Below are 24072 nucleotides of genomic sequence, written 5' to 3' on the forward strand. Positions count from 1 at the left end.
GAGGAACCATCCAATATGACGGCACATTATCAGATGTTTTCTGCATCAGGAGTGGCGTCAAACAAGGATGCATCCCTGCTCCGACATTGTTCGGGATCTTCTTCGCACTCCTCCTGAAGCAAGCCTTTGGATCTTCAACAGAGGGCATCTTTTTGCACAGAAGATCTGATGGGAAACTGTTTAATCTTGCAAGGCTGAAAGCTAAATCTAAGGTGCGGGAAGTCCTCATCAGAGATATGCTGTTCGCAGATGACGCTGCTGTAGTGTCACACACAGAAGACCAGCTTCAGAAACTGCTGGATCAGTTCTCCAAAGCATGAAAGGACTTTGGGCTTTCCATCAGTCTAAAGAAGACAAATGTACTTGGTCAGGACATTGCTGAACCTCCATCAATCAGCATTGACAACTTTACGTTAGAGGTCGTCCACGAGTTCATTTACCTCGGGTCCACCATCACTGACACCATGTCACTGGAGACTGAGCTAAACAGGAGGATTGGAAAAGCAGACGGAACTCTGTCCAGACTCAGCAAGAGAGTGTGGAATAACATCAAGTTGTATACCCACACCAAAATACAAGTCTACAGAGCCTGCATCCTCAGCACCCTCCTTTACGGCAGCGAGTCTTGGACCCTGTACGCCCACCAGGAAAAGAGGCTGAACGTCTTCCACTTGGGCTGCCTCAGGCACATCCTTGGAATATCGTGGAAGGACACAGTGTCCAACAGCGCTGTCCTTGAGCAAGCTGGAATCCCAACCATGCACACCCTCCTCAGGCAGCGGCGGCTCTGCCGGGTTGGCCACAACCACAGGATGAATGATGGAAGGATCCCAAAAGACATCCTGTATGGCGAGGTAGCCTCTGGCAAAAGATCTCCCGGACGCCCCCAGTTGCACTACAAAGATGTTTGCAAGAGGGACCTCAGGGAGGTAGACGTTGAGCCGGACAGCTGGGAGGAGCTGGCAGACAATCGCAGCAGATGGAGGCAGGAACTACACAAGGGCCTTCAGAAGGGTGAGATGAGGATCAGACAGCTAGCAGAGGAGAAGTGAGCCCAGAGAAAGCACAGTAAGGACCTGCCAGACATCCATTACACATGCAACAGATGCAGCAAGGACTGTCTTTCTTGTGTGGGCCTTCACAGTCACAGTCGACACTGCAAACGATGATTCCAAATGGAACTACGAAGGGCGCGATCTGTAGTCTACGTAGACTGAAGGATGCCTACTACTACTACTTTCCTGGACTCCTTTTCCCTTCATGGTAGCATCTCAGGGGATTCTGCCCACAAGGTTCTTGAATGAGTCAAAGTCTGCTTTTCTGAAGTCCAAGGTGTGTAATTTGCTGCTCTCTTACCCTTCTTTGGTCAGGATCCTAAAGTCTACCATCTCATGATGACTGCTTCCCAGGTTGTCCCCCACCTCTACCTTTCCTATGAGTTCCTCCCTGTTTGTAAGCAGCAGGTTGAGCCGTGCATGACCTCTGGTCAGGTCCTTCAGCAATTGTAGCAAGAAGTGGTCTCCAACATTCTCCAGAAATTTCCTAGACTGCTTGTGTACTGCTGTACAGGTCTCCCAACAGATGTCAGGATATTTGAAGTCCCCTCATGATAACGAGGGCACGCGATCTGGAAACTTCTCTCAGTTGTCCAAAAAGAGCCTCATCTACCTTATCAGGTCAGGCCCAGCGGGTAGTGATCAACGGCTTGATTTCGGGATGGCGGTCAGTTTCTAGCGGAGTGCCCCAAGGTTCAGTTCTGGGTCCTGTTCTGTTCAACATATTTATCGATGACCTGGATGAGGGATTGGATTGCACCCTCAGCAAGTTTGCAGGTGACACTAAGCTAGGGGGAGAGGTAGATACGCTGGAGGGTAGAGACAGGGTCCAGAGTGACTTAGACAAATTGGAAGACTGGGCTGCAAGAAATCTGATGAAGTTCAATAAGGACAAAGGCAGAGTCCTGCATTTGGGCCGGAAGAATCCCAAGCATTGTTGCAGGCTGGGGTCCGACTGGCTTGGTAGTAGTTCTGCAGAAAAGGACCTGGGCATTGTAGTGGACGAGAAGCTGGACATGATTCAACAGTGTGCCGTTGTAGCCAAGAAATCTAATGGCATATTAGGTTGCATCAAAGGGAGTGTTGCCAGTAGGTCCAAAGAAGCGATTACTCCTCTTTATTCGGCTTTGTTGAGGCCGCATCTGGAGTACTATGTCCAGTTCTGGGCCCCCAGTTATAGGAAGGATGTGGATACACTGGAGGGGGTCCAGCGGAGGGCAACCAAAATAATTAGGGGGCTGGAGCATATGACTTATGAAGAAAGGTTGAGGGAATTGGGACTATTTAGTCTGCAGAAGAGAAGACTGAGGGGGGACTTGATAACAGCCTTCAACTTACTGAAGGGAGGTTGCAAAGAGGCTGGAGAGAGGCTGTTCACAGTGGTCACGGATGGCAGAATACGGAACAATGGTCGCAAGTTGCGGTTGGGAAGGTCCAGGTTGAACATTAGGAAAATCTTTTTCACTACGAGGGTGGTAAGAATTGGAATGGTCTACCCAGGGAAGTAGTGGAGTCTCCATCCCTGGAGGTGTTTAAGCCTCTCCTCGACAAAGCCCTGGCTGGGCTAATCTGATGGGTTTCGTCCTGCTTAGAGCAGGGGGCTGGACTCGATGGCTTTTTTAGGTTTCTTCCAGCTCTATTGTTCTATGATTCTGTGACTGCAAAAATCAGTGACGCTTTTGCTCCTGATCTGTGTAGCTACTTTTGAAAAATCCCTATCTATTAACTCAATCGTTAGAGGCAGTCACAGCACAAAAAGAGCTGTGACTTACTGTGAACTTCCTTCTAGCTCTAGCACAGCAGCTAGCCTAGATCACTGATGAAATTCCCAAATATCAAAACTATTGATAGATTACGGAGTTATGCAGCCTACTCCAGAGATCCATTTTCAGTATGCTGTAGCGTTACCAAACCACAGCAGAACTCACTGCAAAAAACTGTTAAGGGCTATACAATAAAATTAAATATACAAACTTATCAGGTCTGTAGAAATGTATACCTTAAACACCAAAAAGAGATCAACCCTTCCTACTCTATTCCTAACCATGGTCTTCTCAGACAGTACATGACGCCATGAGAAAATATACAGAATACTGACATGTGGAAGGGGGACAGCCTTGGGCAGAAGGGAGGTCTAAGTGCAGCCAGCCCTTAGCATTGCCCGGAACACAGTGCTGAGCCCTCCTCCCCAGCCCTGAGAAGTCATGCAGAGCAATGCTTCTGTAGTATTTAAAAGGGGCCCAGGGCTCTGGCCACCATTGCTGCTGCAGTAATAGTGGTGGCTGCTGGGAACTCTAGGCAACTTTGAAACACCATGCCTCTGTGCTACTGCTCCCTTGTCTGTTCCATTGTCAGGCCTGGGCACACCTTAGTATACACTGAAATGATAGTTCTTTAAAAACTTCAGCTTCCTATTTGACACACTGTGTATTAACTCAGCAGTGTGAGGTTAGCAGCACATTTCTGGTACAGAATGAAGCCAAAACATACATGCACCATGGAGTGGGCAGTATGAAATGGCAGAGATGTCAGAAAATGAATGCAGGTTATGTAACAGGCAAGAGCTGGCTGGGTGCCTTCAGGCCCACTGACCAGGGGAGGGGGAGAGCAAAGAGGACAGCTGCCCCCCAGGCCCAATGTTTCAAAGGGGCCCAGAGCTCTGGCCACTGCCACTGGTACTTTGACAGTGGCTGGAGCTCCAGGCCTCTTTGTAACAGTGCTGCTCCAGCTGCGCGCTGCTGTGAGGGAGCAGGGGGTGGGGCAGCACCAGCGGCACAGAGGGTTGATGGCTCTTGGACCTGCCCCTTTCAGTCTTGTCCCAGTCCCTTCTGGGGCATGAAGCTGGGGCCCCCTCCCACCATGCCCTGTGGCTCACTGGGTTCCTTAATTTTAATTGGCTAGATCCCAGACAGGGATGGCCTTTGCCTTCTGTGTTTATACAGTGCCTAGCACAGTGCAGGCTGGAGCTCATAGGCACTACAGCTGTACAAGTGACAGTATCCTTTCATAACTCACTCTCTGACAGAGCAGGAGTTCCCCCTCTCCTGGATCCCAGCAGCCACATATTTTAGGGTTAATAATATTTTGCGGTATAGAAGTTCCCCAAGGATGGTTGGGGTTCTACTGTGCAGGCACAGAGTAAGAAAGAGGTTGAGAGCTCTTTGGGGCAGATGCTTAATAGAGAAAGAGTGGGAAAGGCAACGAGGGTGAAATAGCCTTCCCAAAGCTGGGTAGAGCTAGGATTTACCTCCCCAGCTTGAGTCTCAGGCCATGGGGTCATTCTGTCTTAGGCCACACTAGATGGTTTGATTTCTTCTAGCAACACCCCCATGTTGTCATGGATGCTTGGCAGAATACACTGTGTTGTGAATCAAGCTTTGCATGCCCACGAGTGGTGTGGGTACAGGTGTTCAGCTGGACTTATCACATTTGAATTTTCACTTTGAAGGAGATTCCTTCTTATGGAGACTAACTAGAAGGCACCATGTCTTCTCTGCATTACTGCTGTCATTGGCTTTATTTCTATTATAATAGCAGTACAATGTAGATTTTGGGAAGAAACTGGAGCCAAACAACAGAGGCTCTCACTTGGGTCTGGAATCCAAATAGAGCAATGTTACCTAGCTCCTAACAGCAAGACAAGTTTAAAAACAAGGCTCAGATCTCCCTCCATGGACACACACCCCTTGACAAGACACAGCAGACTCAATGCATAGGTAGCACAAGGATCTTTTCCAGTTGTTTCCTGTTGGGGAGCCCACTCTAAGAAAGCAGGCTGGGGGCTCATGCTATTCCCCTGCTTCTCTCTGATAGCCAAGCTCTACCAGCAGTGCACGGCAACTCACTAGTGCAGCAGTCTGCTAGTCCAAGCTTCTCACCTGCAGCACTCAGCTGCACGCTGCTTGCTCACATATCACACTCACTTCGCTGGCCTACCTCTGTTGACCCCCAAGGGGATCCACCCAGACAGGTTTGCTTTACAGCATTTTGGAGACCAAATGCAAGATGCTTGATCCTTCCAATTATCAGTGCTTCCTGTGTTTTGCTCGGGAGCATACCTCTGCAGTCAGTGTTTGGGACTGCATGGCCCCATCCTGAACTTGTGACTCATTGCTCTTCCTCACAGTGAAAACAGTGGGTCAGCATTTAGCTGCCAACATGGGATCTGGGAGACCTGGTCTCACTTCCCTGCTCTGCCACAGACTACCTGTGTGACCCTGGAAAAATCACTTAGTCTCCACGCCTCAGTTTTCCATCTCTTCTATGGGAAAGCCTGGTGTACTGTGAGGGTAGATATATTAGTGACTGAGAGGAGCTCAGATGCTATAATGCAGGGGCCTGTGAAGGAGAAACTCACAATCTGTGCCACTGGTGGGGAAGGCTGCTTTCTGCCCAGGTGTTCCCCAGTCCTACTACTGTTCTGCCATACAGAAGTCTGCCTCCCAGTGAATCAACCCTCTGGCCAGGTCACATGTTCAAGCCCATCCCTTTTGGGTGTGCCTAAAAGGGCCAGCAATGGGGGAATCCTCAGGATTAAGTGAAGGACTCAGGACTTTCCTTAGGGTCTGAGTCTTGTGCTCCAGACCATTGTATCTTCCCCAATAAGGGACAAATTTCCATGGCTGTTCCACTTGAGTGGTGGGTAAGAGAACCTAGGGCCACCCCTCTCTACTGGGCTCCAATCCAGGGCTCAGTGGAAGGCAGTTAAGTTCCTGCACCAGTCCCTGTCAGTCCCCTCTCTTCCTTGAGGGTAAAAAGGAAAGAAAACAACTCCAAAATAAAGTCTAGGGTCTCAGGATGCAAGATTGGAAGGGTACCCCAGGAGCTTAGCATGCAGGTCAGGCTCACCTTCACATCTGCTCCCTTTTTCAAACACCTACTCCATCTGTGCATGTGTTGCAGGTGGAGGGAGGGGTACTTAGACCCAGGGGAGCTATGTATCTATTCCTTTCTTCCAGGCCATAGAGGCACCTATGATAGACTTAGTTCTGCACTTCATCTGCATTTTGCTGTCTTTTATATCCTCCTGTCCATTCTTAGCATTGTCATTAAATTTACCAGGAGTGTGTGCAGCAACACTCCCAAGCTAACTCAATGGGTCCTCACTGAACCAGGGAGTGGATACTCCCTTGGTCCCCTGGATGATAGGAATAGGCTCTTCCAACATTTGCATGTGTGCACAGTCAGCTCACTGTTGGGTGGCTGCCATTTTTGTGACATGAGATGTTAGAGACCAATGAAAATCATTAGTTGTTAGATGACTAAGTTAAAATAATTTCCTAGGGTACCAAGTTATCTATGACCTCATTACTGAGTATCAGCACCTCACAATTCCACCTGTACTGGATTTCGCTATATTCCTAGGAAATAGGGAGCACTTTTATCCCCATTTTATGGTGGGGAGAGTGAAGTTCTCATCTCACATTGATTTTCAGCGAGGAACTGGACACCTCTCTGCATCCTAAGTAACTTGCTTAAAACTGCAGAGAAGGTCCCTGTCACAGAAACAAACTGAACTCAATTCTTGCACATCTCCAGCTAGTTCCGAACTCTTGGAGCATCCTTCTCTTGTGATTTCATTTTTCTATCTTCCATTTTATCAAGTAAGAGAGCTTTTAGTGAAAAATGTTACAAATATCTTGGTATTGCAGCCCAAGGTGAACCAAGGGATTCCTTAAGTAAATCGTTCATATCCTTTGTCAGATTTAACTACAAAACTTCCAGGGATTCAGGGAAGGCAATCAACATCAGGCTGGCTAGATTGATGGGGAAGAACTATATCTTGGGTCACAGTTTAGCTAGCCACAAAACCAACCCCTTGTGAAAAGGAAGATCAGCTGTAGACTGCAAGGCTGTGTCTACACAGGCACAAATCTTCGAAATAGCCCTATTTCGAAGATTACTAATGAGGCGCTGAATTGAATATTCAGCGCCTCATTAGCATTAGGACACTTCCGGCCACAGTGCTTCGAAAGCCCCACTCCTTTTGAAATCCCCTTATTCCAATCAGTGAGTGGGATAAGGGGATTTCGAAAGGCGAGGGTCCTTTCAAAAAGGACCCCTGTGTAGCTGTGCCGAGCCATGTGCTTTCAAAAGTGGCGCTTTTGAAGCACAGCGGCCAGAAGCGTCCTAATGCTAACGAGGCTTTGAATATTCAGTTCAGTGCCTCATTAGTAATCTTCTATATGGTCATTAGCATGACTATTTTGAAGATTTGTGCCCATGTAAACACACCCCAAAGGAAAATCCTCTAGGGGGAGTGGTAAAGTCCATTGCATGGTATCTTCAAGACAGAATGAATTAGAGCACTGAGATATTTGTCCTTCATGTTCTAATTTTTAATTGAAGAAATCCACCACAGAATAAACAATCTCAATAGTCAGTAGTCTTACTGGCAGCCCATCAGCTCAGCAGACTGCAGTGCAGACCCAATTTTAGGAGCAAAAAGCTACTTCAACATTTTCCGTCAAATGTTTCACTGAAGAAGGGCACATGATGTGCACACACTAGCAGTAACAAATGACTACTAAGCTCTGAGCAGACAGAAGTGAGATCTGTGCCTCACAAATGAAACATGCCTTTTCATTTAATCAGCCATTATACAATGTCTCCAAATGGAGCCTAGTTAAAATAAATGCAGATGTTCCTTTCAGAATAGTCTTCCAGTCCACTGGAAGGTGCAAATTCCAAAATACCAGGCATGCTGTTGACAAGGAAGGAGATTATTATTTACTCTGAATGCCTGCATGGGAAATTTTCTGATATGGACTGACTTTGTGCTTGGCTGCTCTTGGAAGGGGCACTGGAATGCAGCAGATGATAAAGCACTATGTTATGATTTATCACCCTCTTAGCTCCATGGTCAGCTGATTGTGGAACTATTCTTTTAGCTTGTTATAACTGGAATTGCAGTAATTTGGCAATTATCTTGGTGCATACAGGGGACTCCAGCACAGTCCATGAGAACATGGGGAGAGGGAGGAGCTACAGTGGTCCAAAGGAGGATCAGAATGCCCCACCCTGCCAGCCAAAGCTGATGAGAAACAGACCTATGAGCTATGATTCCAAGTCCGTTCATAAGGTTAGGCCGTGAGTTGGTCTGTCCCCTGAAGTAAGGGAACAAAGAGGTGCTATCCAGGCTTGGGTCTGTACCTGGAGCAGTAGGAAGTCACTGTGCATCCACTAGGAAGGGGCAGAGGGTACTGAATAGAGCCACACTGGTAGCTTCAACAGCTGAGCCAGTGTTACATAAGAGGGAGAACTAATAATTTACTGCAGATATAGGCCCGCAGCAAATTATTACCCCGTCTCTGCCATGGCACAATAGGGGAAAGGTGAGAATTGTGGCTCAGAAGGCTGTTTGTGCCACCAGCCTCCTCACATACATATGCAAACTATGAATAGCTTTGTTATTGGTTTCATTCAGCAGTAATCTGCTGCCACTGATGCAGCACAACTAACTGAGACAAGAAAATGTCTTATAATTCATTCCACGTAGAAAAGGGAATTTACCTGCGCTCACTGTTATAGCTTCAATAAACTGTTCTCTCCAGCTGTTAGTTCCAACCACAAGGGCTAGGTTTGTCTTCTTAATGAGCTTGTCCACGGTATTCTGCAGATGGAGACAAGTATAAACATATTAAGCACAGTGTTGGTTTTGGAACCTGAGAACATGGGCAGAAATAAAAATCATTGTGGATTTACATTGTACAGCTAAGGAAAAGATCTTCCGCTAGAACAACAAAATCAGCAGGAAAAACGACAGTAGGTATGTGCAATTCAGTGGATTTACTGCCGTGCTGTCCTCATGGGTCTTTGGCTCCATCAATGATGATAACCAGAAGGGTGTGTGTGTGTGTTCAATGATCTGGGCCCGATGACCACAGCAGAGGTCCCCCAAAGATCACAGACCACATAAGGATCGGAGGATCCCAGACAAGTTTATTGTAGAACAAAGTACAATACAAGTTGTCAAGTAGACTCTATGGAACCACTGCACATGTGTACCTACCACAATGGAATGACTCAGTCAGTGGGAAATTTCCACTGCTCCCGAGGTCATACAAAGACTATTCCCACAAGCCACTACTTTATATACAGATACAAACAATTCACACCTCACTGCTGACATACAAGGTTACCACATTGCAATGCTACTTAGATACCACCCATCACCCTGTACCTCATGGTTTGGTTGGATCACCTCATTTTAGACCCTTTCCTGAACCTGGGTCTGTATCTGTGAGGAGTAGGGACCAAGGTCTTTTTAATTAGCTGCTGGTACCTTGTGATTTCAATTTATGACCTGTACCAATTATTGTTCTGCACCTGGGCCAATTACCAATTTGTATTTTGTACTCTCAGCCCTGCCTGTGCCAGGGGCCTGCCTTTTGCTCACAGCTCAGCTTTGCTTTATGTTGACCATGTTCACTGTTGCTAGGTCTGAGATCTCAAACCAGGCCTGTGCTGGATGGGTTTAGGCCTTCATTTACTACAGTATATACACAACATGCCATAGTGCATTATAAAGGCCTGTTCAAAATATACAGACACGAGAAGTTTGCTAACCTGCACACTTTCTAACTGGAACTAAAAATAAGTGATCTTTCCACACCCTTCAGCAGAGGTTCAATAGCTAATGCTGTAGAGAGGATTCCTAGGCATAGCTTATTTTGAGTAGATTTTATAATAGGCTATTTCAGCATGTGGCCCTGTCTAAATGGCGCCACATGCTGAAATAAGGCCCTATTTTGAGGCATCCCTGTACTCCTTCTGCGACAAGGTTTACAGAGATGCTGGAATAGCACTCCCATCATCTTGAAAACTGTTCTGAGACACCGGGTGTGTTGCATGAATGTAGACAGCTATTTTGGGGTACCTTTGTAGCTCAAAATAGTGCCCACTGCGTAGACATAGCGCTACACTGCTAATACTTTTGTTGTTACAAAACATCAAGGAATTTTTATCTGTACACTTAGGAGCACTATCAAAAAATAAAAAATTAGTATACATTTTGCTTTTTCACTCCATGTGTTTTTACAGCATATGTACACTTGCTAAATCAGAAACCTTTGGTCACTAATTCAGAATCATCACAAATCCTGCAAATGGCTGGCAGAAAATTCTCACTCATGATTAATCCAAGAATTTGTCAATTTGTTGTATTATAAAAGGGTGTGGCCAGGTGCCTCATCTGTCGTCTCAGCATTTCTCAGGAGTTGGTGGGGGGAGGTAATGACAGGGGCTGAAGGAAATCACTCCTGTTCCAGCAGGTTTACATTCTTTGACTTTCACGTGTATTTACAAGATCTACCAGTTGGATCTCAGGCTAGGCCTGAATAATTTGCTTAAATAAAAATACAGAAGAAATACATCTCCTTGCCTCTAGTGGAGCATCAACTTACAGTTGTCATCTGGTTGCTAGGCCTTCCCTGAACAGAAGCACACTCACTGCTTTCCCTGTATGGAGGTAACCAGTTTTTTACCAGACCACATTTTTCCTCTCTGCTGCAGCTAGCTAGCTTGATCATTGGTCTCCCTCCTTACCACTATCACACATAAGAGGGTGTGGCCCGCTTAATTGGACTCAGCTGCTTCTCATTAACCTGCAGTAAAGGGCTGAACCATTCTAGGGTTGACGACTGTCACAAGTGGTCACAATGGCAGGAGCACTCAGATGCATGTATGAAAGACTCAGCACCATCCCACCTACATGAAATGGTGTGGCTGGTTTATTTTTATTGAATTTAAAAGAGGAGAGTAAAGTGTCGGTCTTCAACTGTGGTCTTCTACAGGCTTAACTTTACACACGCAGCTCAATGAGACTTTTCACATGTGCAAAGCTAAGCAGTGGCATAGCGTTCAGGTTGAACCTTTCTAGTCTGGCATGCTCTCGTCTGGTGTGAATGCTCCCCCCGTAAAGTCACCACAGATCTCTAGAGCTCCAAGGCCCTCACTGGACACACCATGAAGTTATTTAAGCCCCAAATTCAGATTGTGTGAAAATATTTTCCAGGAAGGTGATTAACAATAAATTTATCCCCTTATGGTGTTGGTGGCAAACCACATGCAACAACCTTGTGCTAGTATATGTGGGGGCTTAACTCTGCATGACACTGAGCTCTTGGCCCCTCCAATGCAGCTGAGCAATGAAACAAAGAAATACTCCCTTTGACTTCAGTGGGGCTTCAGTGGTTTACAGCAGCTGAGTACCTGGTTCTGACACTAATGCTAAGCAATCTAGTTTCATTGCCCAAGCCAAGTGAAATGACAGAAATAAATTATCACAATTGCTGTTGACAAGTCCATGTTCTTGCTGTTGCTGTGACATCACAGTGGCTCCTGATAGAGTACAATGGCCCCAGCTATGCCTTATTCTGCCACTGGTGCTCCCTGTGGGAATTGGTAGCAGAGACTCTTGCTTCATCAAAAGCTCCTGCTAACACTTCAACATGCTTTAATGGGGCCTCTCCCATAAAGGACCATTAGTGGATTTGACTTGAAGCAAAAAGGTGGTCAATTCACCAGAACATGAACACATTCTTTCCCAGTGAATTTTTCTCTATAGCTTTGTCTCTGATTACATCTCTAATATATGAAATCTGGGCTCTCAACTCTACCTGTTCAAAACATCCCTATACAACACACCTCTTTATGATGCTTATTACGTACTCTGCCTCAGCAAAGCACTTGTACATTAGTTTGAATCCCACTGAAGTCACTGGAACTTAAGCACGTGCTTGAGTTCTTTGCTGAACAGGAATGGATTTAAGCATGCTTGTCAATGCTTTGCTGAATCAGGGCCTCAAACATCCGATACTTGCTTTGAAAGGCTGCTACTCTCCTGTGAATAGCATGCACGTATTGGTTAGCCAAAAAAGGGTTTGCATGCCCTGTGATGAGAAAGCAGACAATTGCTGTACCTTGAACTCATAGGATTCTTCAATAATGACTTCTAGTTTGGTATGTTCTCCAAGCACTGGGCGTCCCATTTCTGCAATGCGGCGCTCTTCCTCCTCTTTGCTTGTCAGTGGCTGTTTCTCTTCATTCTCTTCTGTAACAACATGGCCAAATTTTGAGATACACACAGTATTTCAGTTTCAGCTACTGGATTATGTCAGTAGACTCTATTGCTAAACTAAAATATCCTCTGGAGCTAAGGCACAAGTGACAGACAGTTGTTGGTGTAAGGGAAAGGTAGGTGACCATCCGTCTCATATTTGGTGGGACAGTCCTGTATTTGGGATGCCAAAAAGGTGTCCCTACTTATTTTTCAAAAGGGACTAATTGTCCCATATTTGGGGACTCTCCAATGATCCTTTCTGCTAGCAGCTGCACAGGCTGTTGGCCAGAGAGCACTAGGTCACTTCCCCAAGCCTCGGGGAAGTGTGGGCAGCTGCCACTTCCCCAAGGTTCCTGGGGAGTGCTGGGGGCTGCTGCTTCCCCAGACTCCCAGGTAGGGTTGGCAGCTGCTTCCCCAGGGAGCGCTGGGGGCTGCCGCTTTCTTTCCGGCTCCCCAGGGCAAGGTGGAGCCAGGAGGAGCCGCCCCGACCCCCACATCTCCCTGTCCCATATTTGGGACAGGGAAATATGGTTGCCTTAGGTAAAGGACATTAAGCAACAGACATACGCTTGTGCTGAAAGGTTTTCTGTTGCAGACAGCTTACCCAGAAGCACTAACAAACGAGATCACTAGCTTCTAACTGCTGAATTTCAAATCCCGTCCACCCTCATTCAGCTCTTCTTGAATTCAGCCTGGGCTATAAGAAAACATTCACAATTGCAGGCCTAGTCAGCTATGGATTCTCCTCTGGAGCTTCTATGGAGTCGATTTTTAGGACAATCAATCTAAGGTGGGCTTTTCTAAAGGTGGGCTCCCTCCATATTGGCCTCTCTCTGCCCTCAGTGAAGGCAGTGGTGAACTGCCCCTTGACTTTGATGGGACCTGGATTAGGTCAGTGATGAGCACTTTCGAAAATCTGCATGCAAACCAAGCCACACAGCATATGTGGAAGGGCTCAGCTTCCCTGCCTGTATGAGAGTGACAGGGAACTGAAAGCATAATAAAAGTTCACTGAATGGGGTAGGATCCTGTGGACCCAAAATAGCCCATGCTGTCCTATTCAGAGGCTATATCATAATGAACAAACAGAGGGAAGGATGTGTGACTTATGGTTGCACAAACCTTACATCTGGTATTTCCTAGTTTTGAGTACTTGACTTGGCAACCTACACATTTGAGTAATGGCATATTGTGGGTGTACTGCTACAGACTTAATATCTGGCAGATTCTGATGGCAGTTAGTTATGTCACTATTTTTCTGTTACTCTATAAGGTGCCACAGGACCCTTCGTTGCTGTTATAAACCCAGAGTAATTCTGACATCACTAGAGTCACACCTGATAGACTCCTGAATTACTGAGCTTGGAACTTGACTGTTCTAACCGGTGCTAAGCTAATGGACATAGTACATTTAAACATAGCTCTTCCATCACTGTACAATCATGACATAAGGCTTGTGACAAGGACTCTGCAGTGCCCACATACAGAACAGGGACTCTATATCTCTGAGCCCTTTATTGCTGGTGTGTAAGCAGGTAATCTGAGCTGGGGCTCTAATATTTTGAGTCCTTTGCTGGCAATTTTTGCAGCAAGTCAGAAAATTGGTAAATCAGATTTTAACCAAGTCTGAAGCAAGTAGCTTGAAGACTTCACCACAGCTTTATGATATGTGTGTTACACATTGTAGCTGCGTCTACACGTGCACGCTACTTCGAAGTAGCGGCACCAACTTCGAAATAGCGCCCGTCGCGTCTACACGCGTCGGGCGCTATTTCGAAGTTAACTTCGACGTTAGGCGGCGAGACGTCGAAGTCACTAACCTCATGAGGAGATAGGAATAGCGCCCTACTTCGACGTTCAACGTCGAAGTAGGGACCGTGTAGACGATCCGCGTCCCGCAACGTCGAAATTGCTGGGTCCTCCATGGCGGCCATCAGCTGGGGGGTTGAGAGATGCTCTCTCTCCAGCCCCTGCGGGGCTCTATGGTCACCGTGGGCAGCAGCCCTTAGCCCAGGGCTTCTGGCTGCTTCTGCGGCAGCTGGGGATCTATGCTGCAGGCACAGGGTCTGCAACCAGTTGTCAGCTCTGTGTATCTTGTGTTGTTTAGTGCAACTGTGTCTGGGAGGGGCCCTTTAAGGGAGCGGCTGGCTGTTGAGTCCGCCCTGTGACCCTGTCTGCAGCTGTACCTGGCATCCCTATTTCGATGTGTGCTACTTTGACGTGTAGACGTTCCCTCGCTGCGCCTATTTCGATGTTGGGCTGAGCAACGTCGAAGTTGAACATCGACGTTGCTGGCCCTGGAGGACGTGTAGACGTTATTCATCGAAATAGACTATTTCGATGTCGCAACATCGAAATAAGCTATTTCGATGTTGGCTGCACGTGTAGACATAGCCTGTGTGTCTAAAAAGCCAGCAATAGAATCATAGAACACTGGAAGGGACCTCGAGAAGTCACCAAATCTAGTTCCCTGCCTTTATGGCAGGACCAAATACCATCTAGACAATCCCTGAAAGATGTCTATCTAACCTGCTCTTATCTTCAGGGATGGAAATTCCACAACATACATAAGCAACTTATTCCAGTGTTTAACCACCCTGACAGTTAGGAAGGTTTTTTCTAATGTCCAGCCTAGCTCTCCCTTGCTGCAGTTAAAGCCCATTGCTTCTTGTCCTCTCCTCAGAAGCTAAGAACAATTTTTCTCCCTCTACCTTGCAACACTCTTCTAAGTATTTGTAAATCATTATCACGCCCCCTCTCAGTCTTCTCTCTTCTAAACTAAACAAGCCCAATTCTTCCATTCTTTCCTCACCTGGTATATTCTCTAGACCTTTAATTTTTCTTGATGCTTTTCTCTGGACCTTCTCCAAATCCCTCTTGAAATGTGGTGCCCAAAACTGGACACAATACTCCAAGTTGAGGCCTAATCAGCACAGCGTAGAGTGGAAGAATGACTTCTCAGGTGTTGCTCACAACACTCCTGTTAATGCATTCCAGAATCATGCTTGCTTTTTTCCCAACAGCAGCACGCTGTTGATTCACATTTAGCTTGTGGTCCATTATGACCCCTAGATCCCTTTTTGTAGTACTCCTTCCAAGACAGTCGCTTCCCATTCTGCATGTGTGAAACTGATTATTCCCTACTAAGTGGGAGTACTTTGCATGTGTCCTTATTAAACTTCATCCTGTTTACCTTAGATCATTTCTCCAGTTTGTCCAGATCATTTTGAATTATGACCTGAACCTCCAAAACAGTTGCAACTCCTCCCAGCTTGTTAGCATCTGCAAATTTACTAAGTATAGGCTCTATGCCAATATCTAAATCATTAATGAAGATATTGAACAGAACCGGTCCCAAAACAGACCCCCCGCGGAACCCCAATTGTTATGCCCTTCCAGCATGATTGTGAACCATTAGTAACTACCCTCTGAGAATGGTTATCCAGCCAGTTATGCACCCACTTTATAATAGCCACATCTAAGTTGTATTTGTCCAGTTTATTGATAAGAAGGTCATGTGAGACCATGTCAAATACCTGATTACAGTCTAGATATACCACATGCACCACTTCTCCCTTATCCACAAGGCTTGTTATGCTATCAAAGAACGCTATCAGATTGGTTTGACATGATTTGTTCTTTACAAATCCACACTGGCTGTTACCTATCACCTTATTTTCTTCCAGATGTTTGCAGATGAATTCCTTAATTACGTGCACCATTCTTCTTCCTGTCACAGAAATTAAACTGACAGTTTGTAATTCCCTGAATTGCTCTTATTCCCTTTTTATAGATGGGTACCATATTTGCCCTTTTCTAGTCTTCTGGCATCTCCCTGGACTTCCATGACCTTTCAAAGATGATAAAGAGACTTCCTCTATCAGCTCCTTGAGTATTCTAGGATACATTTCATCAGGCCCTAGTAACTTGCAGACATCTAACTTTTCTAAAGTAATTTTTTAACTTTTTCTTATTTTATTTTAGCTTCTAAACCTAGCCTCTTCCCACTAGCATTCTCTATGTTAGGCATTCCTTCATCAGACGTTTTGGTGAAGATCAAAACAAAGAAGTCATTAAGCACCTCTGCCATTTCCAAGTTTTCTGATATTGTTTCTCCCTCCTCACTGAGCAGTAGGTCTACCATGTCGTTGGTCTTCCTCCTGCTTCTAATATATTGTGGCAGACCAGCGCTCGTAGGCTGCAAGAACCTGGTAGAAGGCGGGTATATTGGAAGGTGGGTTAATGCTTTCCTGTTCCCCAGTTAAGCCCAAATAGGGCAGACAGCTGGGGCCTCATTAGGAGTCAGCTGCAACAGGGGCTAATCACCACCTGTGGCCAGCTAAGGCCACTGGCCTTCCTATAAAAAGCTTCCCCCAGGCAGCAGAGGGAAGGAGTTGGAAGGTGTACTTGGCAGTGCAAAGCAATTTGGTACAGCACAAAGCAGCTGTGGTAGATGAAATGGTCTAGGGTGAGGTTGCTATGTTGGGGCAAGGGCAAGAGCCCCTGCTAGTTGCCTCTCTCTCTCTCTTAGGGACCCTGGGCTGGAGTCTAGGGTTGTGGGTGGGTATAGACCCTCCCCCAACCCTCACCTAGAAGACTACCTCACTGGAGCAGTAAAAGCCTTCCAGGTGGCCTGTTTTACTACTACTCAGGACTTGCCTGTGATGAGAATGGATTACTAAACGGAAACCCTTGCCTCCGCAAAGACCTGAGCAGTTAATGGGCTACTGTGGGTCTCTAAGGAACACCAGGAAACCACCAGGAAGTGCAGGAACCCCTAGGGTGCTGGCAGTGGACTTTGTCACCATATTTATAGAATGTCTTCTTGTTACCCTTTATGTCTCTAGCTAGTTTGAATTCATTTTGTGCCTTTGACTTTCTAATCTTGCCCCTGCATATCTGTATTGTTTGCTTATATTCATCCTTTGTCCTAGTTTCCACTCTTTATGACTTTTTTTTTTTTTGAGATCATGCAAGGTCTCCTGGTTAAGCAAAGGTGATCATTTGCCATACTTTCTATGTTTCCTACACAGTGAAATAGCTTGCTTTTGGGCCTTTCATAAGGCCCCTTTGAAAAATTGCCAACTCTCTCTTCAGTTGCTTTGCCTCTTAGTCTTGTTTCGCAATGGGTCCTTACCTGCCAGCTGTCTGAGTTTACCAAAATCTCCCTTCCTGAAATTCACCGTCTGTTTTGCTGTTCTCCGTTCTACTACTCCTTAGAATCATGAACTCTACGATTTCATGGTCACTTTCTCCGAGACTGCCTTCCACTTTCAAATTCTCAACCAGTTCCTTCCTATTTGTTAAATCAAACCTAGAACAGCTTCTCTCCTAGTAGCTTTTTCCACCTTCTGAAATAAAAAAAATTGTCTTCAATGCTGTCTGAGAATTTACTGGATAGTCCGTACCCTGCTGTGTTAGTTTCCCAACATATTTCTGGATAGTTAAAGTCCCCCATTACCAAAGTAAATGAACCATGGAAAAGTTTATTTCGATTCAGAATCCAAAAATTAAAATGCTAATCTGAATACAGCCAAATTGCTGTACTGATGACCACACACTCCCATTAGGCCTGTGTTGCCCTCATATACAATAAACTCTTTCATATCTGGCAGCCCTGGGACTAGGAGGTTGCTGGATATTCAAATATTCTGAATAATAGACAGGTACACCTAGCAATGCATAACTCTCCAGAAAAACCAGATTAGATATTAAGAACCAACGTATGCAGAGTACCTTATTTACCAATAGTAGTTCTGTACACCATAAACTTATTTGCAGTATTGATTTGTATTTAGTTTCACTAGACTATACTTAAGGACAACGTAACTAAAATTTACTTATGGTTAAAATGCTGGTTATTTGAGAGTTCTGGATAATAGAATGCCAGATATGAAAGAGTTTACTGTATTAACCGCATGACCTTTTCTAAGACTACAAGAACAGCCATACTAACTCAGACCCACAGTCCAGCTAGCCCAATATCCTATCATCTGACAGTGACCAGCACCAGATGCTTTGGAGGGAGTGAACAGAACAGGGTCATTTTGCATGCTCCATCCCCTGTCCACCAGTCCGAGCTTCTGGCAGCTGGAGGTTTTGCTTCACTTTGTGCATGAAGTTGTAGACCCTGACCATCTTGACTAAACCATTCCTGGAAAGATCTTCCAGGAACTTAGTTACCTCTTTTTGAACTCTGACAAGTTCCACAGGCTACCTGTGTTGTGTGAAGAAGGACTTCCTTGAGTTTTTTTTTTTTTAAAAACCTGTTGCCTCTTAATTTCATTGGCAATACTTGGTTCTTGTGTTACATGAAGGGATAAATAACACATCCTCTCTTCACTTGCTTCACACAATTCATTAGTTCATAGACTTGTGTCATATTTCCCTTAGTTATCTCTTTTCTAAGCTAAACAATCATAATCTTTTATAAATCTCTCCACAGATGGAAACTGTTCCAGACAATTTTTTGTTACCCCTTTGTACAGTAGGATCTCAACATTTGCGAGGGTTCCATGCTGAGAACCGCTGCAAATGTTGAATTTTGTGAACATGGCAGGCGGCAGCTACCGGCGCTCCCTGAGAGGGGTCGGGCGGGGGGGGCAGGTGAAGTGGCCACTCGTGGCTGCTCACGAATAAATGAATTTGCGAACCTTAGGTTTGTGAATATTGAGACCCTAGTGTAGGTATCTTTTACAGTTTTAATATCTCTTTTATTTGAAATGGTACAACTAGAACTCCATGATGTATTCATGGTGTAGGTATACTACAGGTTTACATAGAGACGTTATATTTTCTATGTTACATTGTTAGCTTTTTTTGACTACCTCTGCACACAAAGCAGCTGTTTCTGAGAACTATCCACGATGACACCAAGATCTGTTTAATAGGAAAAAATAGAGAATAACTATTATTCGGCAAATGCTGTTCATTATTTTGTTTACATGGGATTTCCTACTGAACTGTATCTAAGCTGGCACAGGGTTTCACTGAAGTTAGGCTCTGGGATGGTGCATCATCATGTCATAACACTGCATGATGATGTCAAGGGATTTTCCTCCTCCTTCATTGCCTATATGACAACACAGTGCCAAGACACTATAGCACAAACTCACATAATCATAAAATAACAGGTTTGCTCTATAAGACAAAATGTAAAGGGTGATAACTGGTTGGTTTTTGTTTTTTCTTTTTTTTGTTTTTAATTTGGAGCCATTGCAGGAAGGTGAGCTCTGTTTTTCCCCAACTGCTATGTCTTCTGGGCTGTACCCTGGAAGTCAATGGGAATTTTGGTGGCTTTGTCGCAATATAACAGACTCACGCAGAATGAGAGGCAGCATATGCTGGCAGAATCTGCTAGTCAGCCCCCAGGGTAGCTTCAGGAATATGGCAATGCAATAAAATTCCAGGGATTCACTGAGGATTCCAGCAGCATTTGACATCTCATCAGACCTTCTCTAGTAGATTATGGTTAACATGAAGTTCTGTAATTTAATTATCTGCATGGCCTAAGGCAATGAATAGAAAAAAACCTGCAAACACTGGAACCCAGGCTGCACAAGAGAATTGTCCACATTATAGCTGCTTGTCCATCTCAAAAACAGATCTAATGGAATTGTAATAGGTTCAGAGATGAGAAACAAAGCTGATTGAGGGTATGGAATGGCTTCCATGCAAAGACAGATTACAGGAGTCACACGAGTTAAGTGAGGGTTGCATTCCCACACACACACTCACATTAGAATTTCGCAGAAGTCGGGGGAGAGCGAGAGAGAGCATTTTTCCCTGGTGGAATGCACATTCTGCAGCTGGGGAAACAGCAGGAGCACGTGGAGCTTCTTTTGAAAGGTAAGTCCTGGGTGTGGGGAGGCAGCTGGGGAGGGTTAAGACAGGTGGTGTGTTGGGATTGTTGCAGGGGGTCTAAGCCTGGGGTGTAGGTGGAGTGGAAGGGTGGAGATGAGCTAGGGTTGTGCGGCCCTGTGGGGGCTTGGGGAGAGCTGGAGCTGTGTGCACGAGTGGGGGGGAGATGAAACAGAGCTACACATGGGGGGTGGTGAGCTGGAGCTGCATGTGGGGGGGGGGGCAAGGCCAAGGGTGGGGGGGTTGAAAAGGGGTGGGGGTATTGAATCAGGGCTGCGGGGAGGTTTGAACTGGGGCAGGGTTTGAACAGAAGTTGTGTAGGGGGGGGTTTGAACTAGGGCTATGGTGGGGGAGTTGAACTGGGATGGGGTGAACTGGGGCTGCAGGGGAGGTTTGAACCAGGGTGGGGGGTTTTGAACCAGGGCCACATGGGGATGGGCAGGATTGAGCCAGGGCTGGGGGGGAGCGGGATTCTGAGTTGCACTTAATTGCACATTTTGAGGGATTACTGTACAAGAATTAGAGCTGTTCAGTTTAGAAAAGAGAGCCTAACATGGGGTGAGAGGGAGGAAATATGACAGAGGTCTTATAAAATGATATGGAGTATGAAAAAAGTGAATTGAGAAATGGGTGTTTACCCCTTCTCACAATACAAAATTCAGGGGTCACCTAATCAAATTAATGGGCAGCAGGTTTAATAGAAAGAAACAGAAGTACTTTTTTACACAATTAACCCATGCAACTCACTGCCAAGTTGTGTGGTGAAGGCCAAAACGATAACACCATTAAAAAAAATAAAACCTAGGTAAGTTCATGGAGGAAAGGTCCATTGTGATTACTCCCAGACTTTTTGGGAGTAAGGGCACTTTGAAGTTGCGTAGGTACTTCAAAGTGCCTGTGGCTACATGACTTGCTGGTACTTCGAAGTTGCTAACTTTGAAGTTCCTGCAGTGAGAATAAGCCTAATGAGGTGGTGTATCTGCATCGCAGCACCTCGTTGCTATGTCCCACTCAGGCTGATTACCATGCCTCCTTCGAACAAGGGGGCTAGTGTACACAAGCCCTATGAGTGTTAGGGGCAATAGTTTGGCAAAATAAAATAATAAACAATAACAAATCTTGGCTCTGGACCATGTGAGAACTCGTTACCTGGTGTAATTTAGTAAAACAACACCGACTCCAGTGGCGACTGTCTACTCAACTTCAGTGACGCTACGTCACTGATGCCAGCTGGATCTGAGTGGAGTTCCAACCCATAAAACACCAGCCCTCAGCATTTCCCATTTGTTTTGAAAAGTAAGGGGCTCTTTGGAATACAAGCATTGGCTGCCTTTTGGCTTTTAAATTTGCTACTGAGATGCTTAACAGCACTTTCAGAAACTATTCATTCTGCTCCTTAATTCTGAGATGTCACCTGTCTTCTTGTGCTCTTAGCTCATGGGAACAGGGAGGAGCTGCTTCACACATCAATTTACCTTGCAGCTAAGAGCACAAACAATTGCTTATGTGGCTGCTGCCAAGGATAATCTATTCACCCATTTTAAAAGAAACCCTTAGTTCCAACCCCCATGTCTTTTTTTATTATCTGTGTGTATTAGCATCTGGGGACACCAGCTGAGATCAGGGCCCTGTTGTGCTACAAGATGAACATACACTTAGAAAGGGCTTCTGTCTCAAAGAGCTTGCAATACACATGGACAAACAGAAACAGGTGCAGACAGAAGTTACTTGCTCAAGGTCACCCTCCACCATGCTTACTGTCAGGTCCACACCCTACCCTTGGAGCAGGCTGACATTCAAATAACCAGCGTTCAGGAAAAACAGTCACAGCAACGGGTAACCTGCAGGGCTGCATCTTTACTTCCAACTTGCTGGCCTCATGGAACAGATTCCTTCCCTCCCACCAAGCAAGAATCTCACCATTACAAAAGCAGAAGTAGGTCTTACCCACAAAAGCCCGTGACCTAATACATTTGTTAGTTTTTAAGGTACTGCAGGACTGCTTGTTGTTTGTTCTGGGATGCTGATCCAACAACTCATGCCTTTAATTATTGTGGTTTAATTCACTGAAGATTCAAAATGGATAACTATTAATTGAAAAATTATTATCAGATTTTCATGATGCACAACACTGTTACACGCTGGCAGGTTTGTAGCGTGGTACATTTTAAGCTGCTTCAGTTTCCAGTCCCTTAGTAATCACTGTGGCTGACATCTCAAGGTTTACTAATGGCACTGACCCCTGGAACAAACCAATTTGATAACACACAGGCTGCGTGAGGGCCTTACTTCTCAGTTTATAATAGTTACACCTGTTTGTACAGATGACTCAGCACAAGGCCAATAATCTTCAGTGTAATAAATACAATTCAGACATCTCAATAATTTCATTTAGGCCTGGTCTGCCCAATACAATCTGTTTAGAAATACCTGATGTAGGCAGGGATAGCTCAGTGGTTAGCGCATTGGCCTCGTAAACCCTGGGTTGTGAGCTCAGTCTCTGAGGTGACCTTTCATGATTCTGGGGCAGGTTAGATTAAAAAAAAAAAATCTGTCATTGATGGTGATAGGTCCTGCTGTGAGTGCAGGGGACTGGACTTAATGACCTCTGGAGGTCCCTTCCAGCTCTATTCTTTTTGGGGCCTGGAGCACATGACCTATGAGGAGAGGCTGAGGGATTTTTGGCTTAATCAGTCTGCAGAAGAGAAGCGTAGCAAAAGAGAAGGGGCAGCCTTCATCTTCCTTAAGAGGGGCGCTAAAGAGGATAGAGAGAGGTATTTCTCAGCGGAACAAGGAGTAACGGTCTCAAGTTACAGTGGGGGAGGTGTAGGCTGATATTAGGAAAAACTATTCTACTAGGAGGCTGGTGAAGCACTGGAATTTGTTACCAAGACAGGTGGTGGAATCTCTGTCCCTGGAGGTTTTTAAATCACAGCTTGACGAAATCCTGGCAGAGATGATTTAGTTAGTGTTGGTCGTGCTTTAGGCAGGGGACTGGACTCAGTGACCTCCTGAGGTCCCTTCCAACCCTTAGATTCTATGATCCTGTCTCACAGGCAGTCAGTAGTGCTGCAGGAACCTCCTCCCAGTGCAATTATCTTAGGCATGAATGCCCCCCCAGTGCAGTTACTCTAGTCCGCGCTTCCCTGCCTGCACAGCTCCAGGGCCCTCACTGCTGCTCTAGACCACAGATTCTCTTACTCCCTCCACTGCAAGGAGAAGAGGTCCCTGTGGCGGGTCCCTACTTCCCATGAACCATGATACCCCCCAGCATGCCAGCCTTTCTTTGCAAACTGGAGGTGATGTGTGGTAGGAGGAGTGTGTAGAAGCCTCAGCTCAGCCAGCTCTCTGCTTCCCCCTCCCATCCACAAACTATTCTTTCTTCTCGGCCTTCACTTCCTCTATCTTCTTCTTGAGGGAGTGGGGAGGTTCAGGGACCTTGTAGCTGCTGGCAGAGGGTCTCCTCTCACTTTAACCCATGTCATCTGGCTGCTGCTGCTCCCTGCCACCCAAAGGGGCAAGGAGGTGGAATTAGCTCCTAGTCAGGATGGGTATCTAAAGGAGGAATCATTAAACATCTTCCCAAAGAGAAAACTCCTCATACTTTCCAGGCCATACTTCCTTCCAGGACAAGAATTTACCCCAGAGAGCTTGCGAGGCATTACGCGGGAAGACTAAAAACATCACAAGGGGATATAAAATAACCCTGCTGTTCACTTTTCGAAGACTTTCTCAGGGCTCTTCAGAACACCACAACAGCTTTATGTTAAAACTTTAGTTTGCATGGATCCAATAGTTATTGGAAGTGAACTTATGTGTGTGTTTTGAGTGGGTGGGTGGCGGGTTTACTGGTAGGAATTACAACTATTGAAAGCTATTCTCAGAACATGAAAGCACATGTAACCGTACACTGAAAAATACCAGGCATAATAAAGATATGAATATTACTGAAATGCACATCATGAAATGTATGCAAACAAGTCAGATCTCAGCTGGTGTAAATGCACATTGCTCTAAAGTTTGCAATGTTGACATTGTCTTTCATGGAGCTATGCTGAATTACACAGGCTGAGGATGTGGGCCTGGAAGTGTAAA

The 24072-nt window shown here is 45.6% G+C and overlaps 1 protein-coding gene across 8 annotated transcripts in view; it reads right to left on the reverse strand.

The window, feature by feature from the left end:
• SLC8A1 (solute carrier family 8 member A1) overlaps window positions 1-24072 on the reverse strand; it is a 392824-nt gene that overhangs the window by 39594 nt on the left and 329158 nt on the right. For 7 of the 8 annotated variants that reach the window (XM_074989180.1, XM_074989184.1, XM_074989182.1 and 4 more), the window contains 2 exons: window positions 11978-12108; window positions 8568-8667 (listed from right to left, as the gene is read on the reverse strand). In XM_074989180.1, coding sequence (XP_074845281.1) covers window positions 8568-8667; window positions 11978-12108 — 231 coding nt within the window. Of the gene's footprint in view, window positions 1-7432; window positions 7759-8567; window positions 8668-11977; window positions 12109-24072 lie in introns of those variants that run through there. The other variant, XM_074989185.1, reaches the window with a different exon arrangement.

The sequence above is a fragment of the Carettochelys insculpta genome, chromosome 3, assembly GCF_033958435.1.
Source record: "Carettochelys insculpta isolate YL-2023 chromosome 3, ASM3395843v1, whole genome shotgun sequence".
NCBI lineage: Eukaryota > Metazoa > Chordata > Testudines > Carettochelyidae > Carettochelys > Carettochelys insculpta.